The 13,055-nt window shown below is 34.7% G+C and overlaps 1 protein-coding gene across 8 annotated transcripts in view; it reads left to right on the top strand.

The window, feature by feature from the left end:
• Positions 1-13,055, top strand: part of APC (APC regulator of WNT signaling pathway) — a 144,629-nt gene that overhangs the window by 92,961 nt on the left and 38,613 nt on the right. For all 8 annotated transcript variants that reach the window (XM_054589969.1, XM_054589967.1, XM_054589965.1 and 5 more), the window contains one exon: positions 7,475-7,579. In XM_054589969.1, the coding sequence (XP_054445944.1) occupies positions 7,475-7,579 (105 nt within the window). The remainder of the gene's footprint in view (positions 1-7,474; positions 7,580-13,055) is intronic.

The following is a 13,055-nucleotide window of genomic DNA, read 5'->3' as shown; positions in this document are numbered from 1 at the left end:
ACCACTTGTTTGTTGATTTATTGATGATAAGTGTGAGATAGTATCTCATTGTGGTTTTAATTGGCATTTTTCTGATGATTAGTAACACTGAACATCTTTTTATATGTCTGTCCAGTAGCCATCTTTATGTCCTCTTTGGAGAAGACTACATCTTATTTTAAATATTATTTTTGTAATGTTTTATTTTTTTATGCTATTCCTTTTGTCCCACTTTTTCTCCTTCACCCCACCTCCACCCAGCCCGGCCCCACTCCCATAATCAGTCCCCTGACCATCGTCCATGTCCACGGGTCCTGCATATATGTTCTTTGAACAATAATCCCTTCACCATCTCAATCACTTCCCATCTTCTGCCTCCCCTCTTACATCTGTCAGTCTGTTCTATGATTCTATGCCTCTGGTTCTATTTTGGTCATTAGTTTATTTTGTTCATTAGATTCCTCTTTTAAGGGAGATCATATGGTATTTGTCTTTCACGTCCTGTCTTATTTCACTAACCATAAGAGTCTCCAGTTCCATCCATGCTTTTTCAAAAGGCTAGAACTCCTTCTGTCTCTCTGCTGCATAGTATTCCATTGTGTAGATGTACCATAGTTTTTTTTAATCCACTCATCTACTGATAGGTACTTAAGCTGTTCCCAAATCTTGGCTATTACGAATAGTGCTACTATGAACATGGGGGTGCATAAATACTTTGGAATTGGTGTTTCGGAATTCTTAGGGTATATTCCCAGCAATAGAATTCCTGGGTCAAAAGGCAGTTCCATTTTTAGTTTTCTGAGGAAATTCCACACTGTTTTCCACAGTGGCTGCACCGGTCTGCACTCCCACCAACAGTGTTCCCTTTCGCCATAACCTGACCTGCACTTGTTTGTTTTTTATTGATGATGGCCATTCTGACAGATGTGAAGTGATGTCTCATTGTGGTTTTAATTTGCATATTTCTGATGGCTAGTGATGTTGAGCATTTTTTCATGTTATTGGGCCATCTGTATGTCCTCCTTGGAGAAGTGTCTATTCAGAGCCTTTGCCCATTGTCATTATTCACAGATGACATGATATTATACATAGAAAACCCTGTAGGCTCCACCAAAAAATCTACTCAACCTAATAAATGAATTCAGCACAGTAGCAGGATACCAAGTCAATATGCAGAAACTGATGACATTTTTAGCCCTGGCTGGTGTGGCTCCGTGGATTGAGTGCCAGCCTGCAAACCAAAGGGTCGCTGGTTCAATTCCCAGTCAGGACGCATGCCTGGGTTGCAGGCTAGGTCCCGAGTAGGGGTTGCATGAGAGGCAGCCACGCATTGCTGTTTCTCTTCCTCTCTTAAAAAAAAAAGAAGAAGAAAGAAATTGATGACAATTTTATACAACAATAATGAACTATCAGAAAGAGAAACTAAGACAAGAATCCCATTTACTATTGAAAAAAGAAAAGAAAAAAGCACCTAGGAATAAATTTAACCAGGAGGTAAAAGAGCTGTACTTGGACAACTAGAGGACACTAAAGAAAGAAATTGAGGAAGATACAAATAAATGGAAGCATATACCCTGTTCATAGATTAGAAGAATTAACATCAGTAAAATGTCCATACTACCCAAAGAAATCTGTAGATTCAGTGCAATTCCTATTAAGATACCAATGGCATATTTCACAGATCTAGAACAAATATTCCAAAAATTTATATGGAACCAAAATGATGCCAAATAACCTCAGCAATCTTAAGAAAGAAGGACAAAGTTGGAGGGATCACAATACCTGATATCATACTGTACTACAAGACTATTGTAATCAAAACAGTCTGGTACCGGGCATAAGAACAGAAACAGAGATCAATAGAACAAAATAGAGAGCCCAGAAATAAACCCAGGTCTTTATGGTCAATTAATACTTAACAAAAGAGGCAAGAGCATACAGTGGAGAAAAGACAGCCTCTTCAATGAATGGTGTTGGGAGAACTGGACCACCAGCTTACACCATACATCAGAATAAACTCAGAATGGATAAAAGATTTAAATATTAAATCATGCTACCATAAAAATCCTAGAGGAAAACAGGCAGTAAAATTTCAGATATCTTGCATAGCAATATTTTTGCTGATATTATATCCTAGGGCTAGAGAAAGAAAGGAAAAAATAGACAAATGGGACTACATCAAATTAAAAAGCTTCTTCACAGCTAAAGAAACCATCATCCAAATACTAATTTTTAAGAGACAGCTTTTGTTTTTACTGAGCAGCACTACATCTTATATTTTTGCTTGGTATCTTCTGCTTTGAGATTTTTGCCTCTGTTGTTTTTCTAGCCTCTTTAATTATAGGTAGTCATCCGCCTACCCCAATCTCATATTCTGATTATTGCTGTTTGGCTACAACTAACAGGTTTTTTTTTTTTATATTTGTAATTCAGTAGTCACATTTTTCCCTAGTTGATTGAATCTTTTATTTGTATGAAATATCCCTCCTTACTACATGTGCATTTTACTTTTAACTGCTAATAATATTACTATACTGACTTTGTTTTTGTTATCATTTACTCAGTATAATAGATTCCCAGCCAGTTTCAAATTTTATCAACACTCCAGCCTCTGGAAATTCCTTAAAAAAAATTGTCATTTGTTAATAGCAGTCTTCATTTTCCAGCATGGTTATAAGTGTAATGCAGGTTGAGGACTTCTTACTGGTTTTTGTATTTGTTCAGAACTTTGACTTATATCATTGGATTTGGGGCTGTCCTTGTGATCCAATCTCTTCTTGTTTCTTTGTGTTATAAAAGTGGTTACATAAGTAATAGCCTAAAGTTGTTACATTTAGTCTAATAGTTCAGTGAATACAAACTAAAGGTAGATGCCATGTCACATTTAAGAAAGAATCAAAATGCTTTTTTTTTTAATTCTGCTGTTTTGAAGTTTCTTTATTCCATTATATCATTTTTCTAATTAGAGAATCTAGAAAATGGAGAAAACTGGGGATTTGACACCTATAAATTAGTTCACATGCATGTAGACAAGGAAAAATTTCTGCCAAATAGTTTCTCCACCACTAAGTGTATTGTTTATCACACCATCTTTGTCTTACCTTCTAACAACTCTGGATTAGTGTCTAAATGCTGGACATAATTCAAGGGGTGTAATTATTGCACATGATTCAAACTCCATGCAGAAAGATATATAAGGCAACCAATGCTACCACTTACTTGTGTATTCTTCCTGAGAGGTTATTAAGGAACTGTGAGGAAAATTGTAATATGGTTTTTTAAAACTCTAGATAATACCCAGTATGAAATATTTTTTTAAATTCTATGCAGGGTACTCTCACAACTCATTAATAAGGAGACAGCTCAATTTAAAAATGGACAAAACATTTGAATAGATATTGCACCACAAAAGATACAGGAATGGTTAATAAACATATGAAAACATGCTCAACATCATTAGTCATTAGGGAAATACAAATCAAAACCACAATGAGATACCACTTCACATCCATTAGTATGGCAGTAATCAGAAAGACAGTAATAAGCATTGGCAAGGATGTGAATAAATACAGTGCTGGTGAGACTGTAAAATAGTATAGCCACTTGGAAAACAGTCTGACAGTTCCTCAGAATATTAAACATGAAGTACCACATGACCCACTAATTATTCTTCTAGGTATCTGTCCAAGAGAGATGAAACACATGTCTACACAAAGACTCTAACCTGAATGTTTATTGCAGTATTATTCATACTAGCCCAGAAGTAGAAACATTGCTACAGCATATCACCTGGTGAATAAATACAAATGATATACAAATGTGGTATAGCCTTAAAGTGGAATACTGTTTGACAATAAGAAGAAACAAATTGATGACAAACACTACTGTGTGGATGAACCTCAAAAACATGCTAAGTAAAAGAAGACAGGCACTAAGGCCACATGTTCCATTTGTAAGAAATGTCCAGAAAAGGGAAATTTAAGAAGACAGAAGGTAGTTGCCCAGAACTGTAGGCAATAATGAGGATTAACTCTAAATGAGAACAAGGGATCTTAACTAGAATAATGCACATGTTCAAAAACTGGATTATGGTGATGCTCAGTAAACTTACTTAAAATAATTGAATTATACACTTAAAATGAGTGAATTGTGTGGTATGTAAATACCTCAACAAAAAAAAATTTTTTTTAATACTAGGCCAGAATACTTTGCATTAGTATCTGGCAACAATAGAAATGAGGGAGCTAGTTAAGATTATTTTTTCATAGGATTCAGAAAAGCCTTTTTGCCCACAATGTTAGAACTAGTTTGGATCAGTGATCAGAGACTACAGGAAGGCCAGTAGCCTAGGATCAATGAAAAAACAAAGGGAAGTAAATAAGGAGGAAAGAAAATAAAGGTAATAAGTGTTAAATGTTTATTATTTGGGGCTCTGGAATAAGACCGCCTGGGTTGTGACCCCAGCTCTGGCTCTGTCGTTTACTAGGTATGTAACCTAAGGCTAAATATACATCTTCTCTGTGTCTCAGTTTCTTAACCTGTAAAATGGGGATAATAACAAACTGCCTCATAGAGTTGGTATGAGGTTAAATAAATTAATCAGTGACAAGTGATAAATGCATAATAAACACATATTTATCATCATCACCATCACAAATAGTCCTGGCAGTCCTGCACACGTACTGTTTCTCTGGCTCCCCCATTCTCCCTCTATTGGAAATAAGCATTTCAACCCTTATCTTCCTCCCTCTAATAATTCCACCTCCTTCACAGGAAAAAACAGTAGCCATTTTAGGAACTACCTCTCCTTCCTACCAGGAAACATTCCGTCTTCCTTCCTGCACTTTGGATTTTTAACTCCTGCCTTTTCAGGAAATTTTTACTCATCTCTTTTCTCTCAAATATATTTTCTTCTTCTTCTATGGAACCCTTCCATGGGCATTTAAACAGGCTCAAATCTTATGTTTAAAGATATAAAATGAACCTTCCTCAATCCCACCTCGCCCTGCAACTGTGTTTCTCCATCTGTCTCCCCGATTCTCCCTCATTGTCTTTTCCCAATCCCCACTCCAAAGGTGTTTCTAGCCTCCAAGTCTACCTTGCCTTCCCGCCATTCACTTTAAGACAAGCCAATCTACAGTAATTTCTGCTCCCATAGTTCCACTAACATGGACTATCAGTGATTCCCATATTGTTAACTAAATTGACATTTTCAGTCTTCATCTTGATACTTTTCATATTATTGAATACTTCCTATTGTTTGAAATATTCTTCTCTTGGCATCTATGGCAGTACTTGTTTTGGTTTCTTCCCATCTCTTTGGCCTTTGAAGGCTCATGTTCCTTTATGTGGACATTAATTATAGGCATTCCTTAAGGTTTATTTCTCTTTTCTGTGGATTGTCTCTCCCTAACACTATCTCATTTGTGCTTAGGGCTTCAGTTACCACCTGTCGGCTCTCAGGTTCATTTCTCTAGCTGTGAGCTCCAGACATTTAAATCTACATGCCTACTCTGCATCTCCACTTAGATGTTTTAAAGACACTTTAGATCTAACATATCTAAAACATAATCAGTGATTTATTCCTGTGCTCTTCTTACCACCTCTTTCAGAAACCCTTATTCTCCTTAAGTTATTATCAGTCTTTGTGATTGACACCATAATTATTCAGTTGCATGAGCTAAGGAACATAGAGGTAATTCTTGACACCAGATCTCTTCCTCCACTCACCAGATCCAATCTATCACCAGGTCCTTCAGCTTTATCTGACTCTACTCCTTTTATCTCCATCACTGCTTCCCTGGTTCAAAGTACAATCGTCTCATACTTGGATTAATGCATTAGCCTCCAAATGATCTCCGTTTCCTATTTACTTAGGCTACTTATAAATTGACTTTAAATAATCTGTTTACATGCAATTTTTCTCATTAATATAGTAGTATTAGTTATGTGGACAAGAATACTATCTGAGAATTATACTAAAATTAAACAAAATTAGTAAGATTATTTCATTATCTTTTTGTTCTACTTTCTGCACTTACGTAATGGGACAAACTGTTCTTCCTTCCACCTTGGGTTCTTTGCATATGATCTTCTGTTTATCTAAAACCTTCATCCTCTACCCATGTCCCTTTTCCTAAAACTTCTATTTATTCTTCAGATCTCAGTTCAAATAGCACTTCCTAAGAGAGCTGTTCCAAAACTCCTAGACCATATGACTCCTTCCATTATGTATTCTTATAGCATCTTGTACTCTTCTTTCGGAGGACTTGTCAGAGTTTTAACTTTGTTATTTTTCGTATTTGTTAGTGTCCCTGACTATAAGCTCCAAGAGTACATAGAACAATGTCTGGTTTTACTGGCACTGTATCCGTTAGCACATAATGCAAGTAACTAACACAGCAGATGCTTAGTAATTACTTTAACATTGACATCTTCAATTATGTTAGTGTCAGATCTTTGTGGTTTTCATGGGTTTTGATTTATTTTGTTTCTAGATTGACTCTGTGTGTCTACTTTTGTTGATTTTTGTTAAATTTTATAGTATGATTTTTCAGATGACACTATTTTTTCTTCTATTTCTGAATTATTGTGATTGCCTGCATTGTAGCCTACATATAACTATACTAGTTTATTGGTGGAAATGTTGCATGGAAATTAATTTTTAAGTCACATTTTAAATGGTCTGGGAAAGCTTGATGTTTAAAGAAGTCCCAGTGGAAGCCATTTTGTAAGATAATTATCCATTATTATGTCACATTTTTTTAAAGCATAATTTTTATTTTAGAGTGTCATTTTCCTAGAGTAATCACATTAACGATTGTTTCTATAAGAGATAATGGGAAAATTATTTTCTTTGATTCTGCAGTGTTATTTTTACAAAGTGACTGCTTTGTACTGGGTATAATCTATTTGAAATGACTGCTTTTACTAGGTATAATCTGTCATTTTCATTTCATATAACAGATGGTGGTTACAGTAAAAAAGGTTTTTAGTTTTATTTATATCAGAATCTAAGAGCTTATATATTTGTTTCATATGATTTTTATTAGCAAATGTATATATATTCTAGGTATAAGTATACTTACACAGAAGGTATTTATAAGCTTAGGTAATAGTTTAACTGTTATATTTGCAGTTCCATTAAATGCCAGAATCATGTGACCTTGCAGAAAAGACAGTTATTCGTTCTAGTTGGGTTATATTCCTGATAGTGATGTGAGCACAGCTGGTGGAGGATGGTGTTTCTGTGCGTCAGAAAATCCTTTGTCTTGTGCAGCTCTAATGCTCAAGGGATACACTTCACTTTCCTTTTACCAAATAGTCGACTGCCAACCATGCTGGAGGTTATAAAGTCTGAAGTGCAGTTCCATGAGCCTTTGTAAATCTGTATAATTGATGCATTAGAGCTTCAAAACAAGAAAGGAAAGATATCTGTGAGCTAAAAAAGCATACACCGTTTTTGTACGTAATGATGTTAACTCCGTATTAACAGAGGTCATCTCAGAACAAGCATGAAGCTGGCTCACATGAAGCTGAGCGGCAGAATGAAGGTCAGGGAGTGGCAGAAATCAACATGGCAACTTCTGGTAGTGGTCAGGTAAATAATTTTTTTTTAATTAACTATTTAAGTATTTTAAAAGGAATATGGAGTGAGACAGTCCTCAGAATGATCTATAAATCTTGTTTGTTTCCTAACTCCTGCCTGGATATCTTCAGAAGAATTCAGTACCAAAATGCTATAGGAATTTTTTCTTTATTACACCTAACAATAATGTATTCAGGTTTCTAAATATATCTTTATAGCCTAAATTATGTGTTTCTGTTTTAGTCTAAAATGATTAGTGTGAGTAGAGTTTTTTGAAAAATAAATATTAACCTGCATTTTGGTTATATGTGTGATTTGACCTAGTTATTAACTGCTTGCATCGAGTAGGTTTGCTCTTTCTCTAAGTCATTCTTTGCAAAGACAGTTTTACAGTTTTTTTTTAAAGTTACTAAGAACTTTGTTACAGTTCTTGTTCTCTCTTATACTTCAGGATTACATAAATCTGTAAATCCAAGTCTTATCTCTGAAAAGATGATTCTAATGCTCATTAAAAAGTAAATAGTCAGAGCCTAGTCATGTTTAACTATTAACACATCATTTTTAGCAACATTATGGAAGTCAACATGATTTTTTTTGTAAATATGAAACTATTGTCTTATTGTCTTATTGTGCTGCCATCAATTTGTTACTGGTTTTACTGTATGCATCCTAATATGACAGACTTTTTCTTTGGGGTTTTCTGTATGCTCTGTATTTTTTCAATAAATATTTTTATGCTGTAAATGAACATTTTTTTAAAAGCAGAATTTCACTAAGTTGGTTTTAAGGTAATTTTCCTATTGTTGATTTAAACTATTTCTTTAGTGTCTATAGGTTACTTTTGGTATTACTTATAAAAAATAATTTTTCTGTTAGTTCACTAAAGCTTAAAACATCTCATACTTAAGGATTTAAATTTATTTTACTAAGTTAAAATAAAGAGATACATCACCTTAGTATTACTAGTTAGCATTACAGTGGGGAAAACTAAGTTACAGATGATAAATTAGTGCAAAAGAAATTATATTTAAATAGCACACTTGAGTTATTTCTTTGTTGCTTAGGGATTGGGAAGCTTATATGTTTCTACACATATGTAGAAAGAAAGAAGGTTCCGTCTTGGCAGGAAAATATTCTCTGCCTAGTATTAGACTTAACATTAGTGCCTTGGATCATCTTGCAATTATTATATACTTTAAAGTTTTATCTATCCAATAATCTGCATAGCCATTTAAAAAATAACTGAATCCCTTACCACACTTCTTTCATCAGAATTAATCCTAAATAGATTAGATTTAGTGCTAAAAATGAAAGCTATTAAAATACTAAAAGATTAGAAGAAAATGTGGGTATAACTTTTATAATCATGAGACAGTTAGGAAACTATAAAAAAAGGATCAGTAAGTTTCACATAAAAATGTAAAACTTCAATGTGCCATAAAATCGTAGCAAGGTTACACAACAAACAGAAACTAAGATCACAGCCCTAGCCGAGTAGGTCAGGTGGTTAGAGTGTTGTCCTGATATGCCAACGTTGTGGGTTCGATCTCTCATCAGGACACATACAGGAAGCAACCAATGAATGCATAAATAAGTGGAATAACACATCAGTGTCTCTCTGTCTGTCTGTCTCTCTGTCCCGCTCTCTCTCTTCCTTCCCCCTTCTTCTCCCTCCCTCCTTCCTCCTTTGTCTCTCTCTAAAATCAATAAATTTTTTTTAAAAAAAACCAGGATTACATTATTTGTAAATGTTTATAACACTGAAAAAGTTAAAATTCAAAATACATAAAGAGGAGAGTGGTATAAGGGGACTAAATGGTAATGGAAAAAACTATAATAAAGATTAAATATTAAAACTTTAAAAAATAAAATAAAAATAAACTACATAAATATTGTTAAAACATGGGCAAAAGGTATGACCAGGAATTAAAAGAAAATAAAAATGACTTGTAAACATGTGGAAACTTCCCAGCCAGTGCAACTCACTTGGTTAGATCATCAGCCCTTGCACTGGAAGGTCTCAGGTTTGATTCCTGTTCCGGGCACATACCTAGGTTACGGGTTAGGTCCCCCCCGTTGGGGCATGTGTGCGAGGCAGCTGATTGATATTTCTCTCATATTGATCCTTCTCTTACAGTGATGTTTCTCTCTCTGGAATCAATAAATATATATATTTTTTAAATTTTTAAAAACTTGGAAAAATTATCAATATTAACACTAATGATATGTAAACTACAATCAAAATGAGATATTTTTGGAGGTCATTGGGTTGGCAAAGATCAGTACATTCAATATTGGTAATGGTTAACAAGTGTTCCAATATACTGCTTCTATTTGTACAAAATTGAACAACTTTTCTGAAGAGCAATTTTGTAATATGTATGCAAATGTATAATGCACCAGGCCTGTGGCTCATAATCGCAGCATCTAAGATTTTACACTAATGAGGTAACGAGTAAAGAGTGATGTTTGAAGAGATTTCATCATTGTATTATTGATAATAGCAAAAATAGAAAAAAACCTGAATGTACTTTAAGCAGTAAATAACTAGTTAAATTATGAGTCAGCTGTGGATGAATGATCACGTGGCTCTGGAGTCAGCCGACCTGGTGTTAAATCCCACTCCCTCACTAACTAGCTAAGAAACTGAACTTAGACAAATAAACTGTGAGCATCAGTGTTCCCTCTTTATGAAATAACATGATATCGTTTTGAGAATTAAATGCAATATGCATTTAACATAGTTTGTGACATATAGTAGTCATTAAAGATAACATTATTGTTATTAATAACTATTAATAGTTATTTTTAAAGAAATAAATACTTTGTGCCAGATATTGTATTAAACTCTGGAAATAGAGAATTGAAGAGGACAGTCCCTGGTCTCATAGAACTGATTACAGCACATCCATGTAAATACTGAAAATGACAAATTACTTCTGTTTATATTGAGGTCTAACTTTTGTTTTAGTCTTCAGCCTTACCTTTTCTAATATATGTTTCATATTATAATCAGAGCGAGCCTTCTAAGTACAAATCTGATCATATCACTTATTTCTTTAAACAATTCAGTGGCTACCCACTGCCCATAGAATAGAATCTAGGGTTTTTATGTTACCTGCTCTTGCAGCAATATCTCTGCCCTGTTTCAGTCCCCTCCTTCAGCTCAGCTTTTTCAGGTCCTTGTGTATACTATGTGCAGGCCTTCCGCATGATGTTCTCTGTGCCTGGAACTCTCTTCCACTTCAGTTCACTTGTATGTTTCACTCATCCTTTCCTTCAGTTTTAAATGGCACTTCTTTCAGGATGTTTTCTTTGTTCCCACCTCCCTGAAATAGGTAAAGTGCTCCCAGGTACTCTCTACTGTTGTTCTCACAGCATTTAGCACAATTTGTTGGTTTAATTATCTACCTGCCTTTCTTTAAGTCCTTTAAGTGGGACTGTATTGCCTTTGCTCACCATTGCACCCCAAACAACTGTGTTTAATAGATGTGTTGAATATTAATAAATATTACTAATTTAGAAAGATAACATATATATATATTTTTTTGCTTTTAAAAAAGCAAGTATTGTATGACCTCTCTTTATGTATATGTATGTATACAAGCGATACATGCATAGAGAAATGTCTGGAAGATGTTCTTCAAAATGTTACCAATTATCTCTAAATATTGGGATTTCCATGGTTTTTACTTTCTTCTTTATGCTTTTATGTATTTAGGTTTTTGTAATAGCATGAGATCTACTAAAAATAGTAAATCAGCCATGCCCGGATGGCTGAGTTTAGTGGGAGCATCGTTCCATACACCAAAAGGTTGTGGGTGTGATTCCCAGTCAGAGCACTTACCTAGGCTGCAGGTTCAATCCCTGGTCAGGCAACCAATTGATGTTTCTCCCTCACATCGATGTTTCTCCTTCTCTCTTTGTAAAATCAACAAACATATCCTTGGGTAAGGATTAAAATAATACAGTAAATCAGGGGTACATATTCATTCTTCAAATGATGAAGTCTGGTAGTGCAGAGGATTCAGTAGTAAACATGACAAGCATGCTTTGGCAATATCAGTCACAGATTTTCCTACCAAATCAGTGTTTTTATGGCATTAATACTACTAATGTCATTTATTTGGTTACTTTTGGTCACTGTTTAAAACAATGCTACATTGTGTCTGCAAATCAATTAATGTGTTACACCACATAAACTAAATGAAGGATAAAAATCTATGATCATCAATGGATGCAGGAAAAGCATTTAACAAAATCTAGCACCCATTTATGATAAAAACTCTCAGCAAGTGAGAATAGAGAAAACATACCTCAACTTAATAAAGGCCATATGTGACAACCCCCTAGCCAACATCATACTCGGTGGGGGGAAACTAAAAGCATTGCCCTTAAGATCAGGAACAAGCCCTGACTGGTGTAGATGAGTGGATAGAGCACCAGCCTGTGAACCAAAGGGTCACTGGTTCAATTCCCAGTCAGGGCACATGCCTGGGTTGCCCGCCAGGTCCCCAGTCATGGACATTTGGGAGGTGACAGATTGATGTATCTCTTGTGCATTGCTGTTTTTCTCCCTCTCTTTCTCTTTCCTTTCCCCTTTCTCTAAAAACCAATAAGTTTTTTTAAAATTTTTAAAAGACCATGAACAAGAGTAGATGTTTACTTTCACCACACTTATTCAACATAGTACTGGAAGTCCTAGCCACAGCAGTCAGATAAGAAGAAGAAATAAAAGGCATGCAAATTGGAAAGAAAAAGTAAAACTGTAATTATTTGCAGATGAATTGATACTATGTATTGAGAATCCTAAAGATTCCACCTAAAAACTACTAGAACTGATAAATGAATTCATTAAAGTAGCAGGATACAATTAAATATTCAGAAATCAGTTCCATTTTTTTATACACCAATAATAAACTATTAGAGAAATTAAGAAAACAACCACATTTACAATTACATCAAAAAAATAAAGATAAAATACCTGGGAATAAATTTAACCAAGGAGGTAAAAGACATGTACTTGGAAAATTATAAGACATTGAAGAAATGGAAGGATACTGTGCTCATGGATAGAAAGAATTAATGTCTTTAACATTTCCTCACTAACCGGAGCAATCTATAGATTCAACACAATTCTTATCGAAATACCACTGCCATTTTTCACAGAACTAGAACAAATAATCCAAAAATCTATATGGAATCAAAAAAGACTCCACTTAGCCTCAGCATATTAAAAAAGGAGAACAAAGTTGGGGGTATCACAAGACCTCTTACCAAACTGTGCCAGTCTGGTGCTGGCATAAAAGCACACACAGATCAGTGGAACAGAGTAGAGAGCCTAGAAGTAAACCCACACCTGTATGGTTGGTTACTATTTGACAATGGAGGCAAGAACATACAGTGGGGTAAAGACAGTGTATTTAATAAATGGTGATGGGAAACAGATACATGCAAAAAAAAAAAATGACATGAGACTACATCTTCC

Source organism: Pteronotus mesoamericanus, unplaced genomic scaffold (assembly GCF_021234165.1).
Source record: "Pteronotus mesoamericanus isolate MK-2021 breed Mesoamerican mustached bat unplaced genomic scaffold, CSHL_Meso_final scaffold_167, whole genome shotgun sequence".
NCBI classification, from domain to species: domain Eukaryota; kingdom Metazoa; phylum Chordata; class Mammalia; order Chiroptera; family Mormoopidae; genus Pteronotus; species Pteronotus mesoamericanus.
Note: the sequence above shows the minus strand (reverse complement) of the source record. Positions and strands in the feature narration are given on the sequence as shown.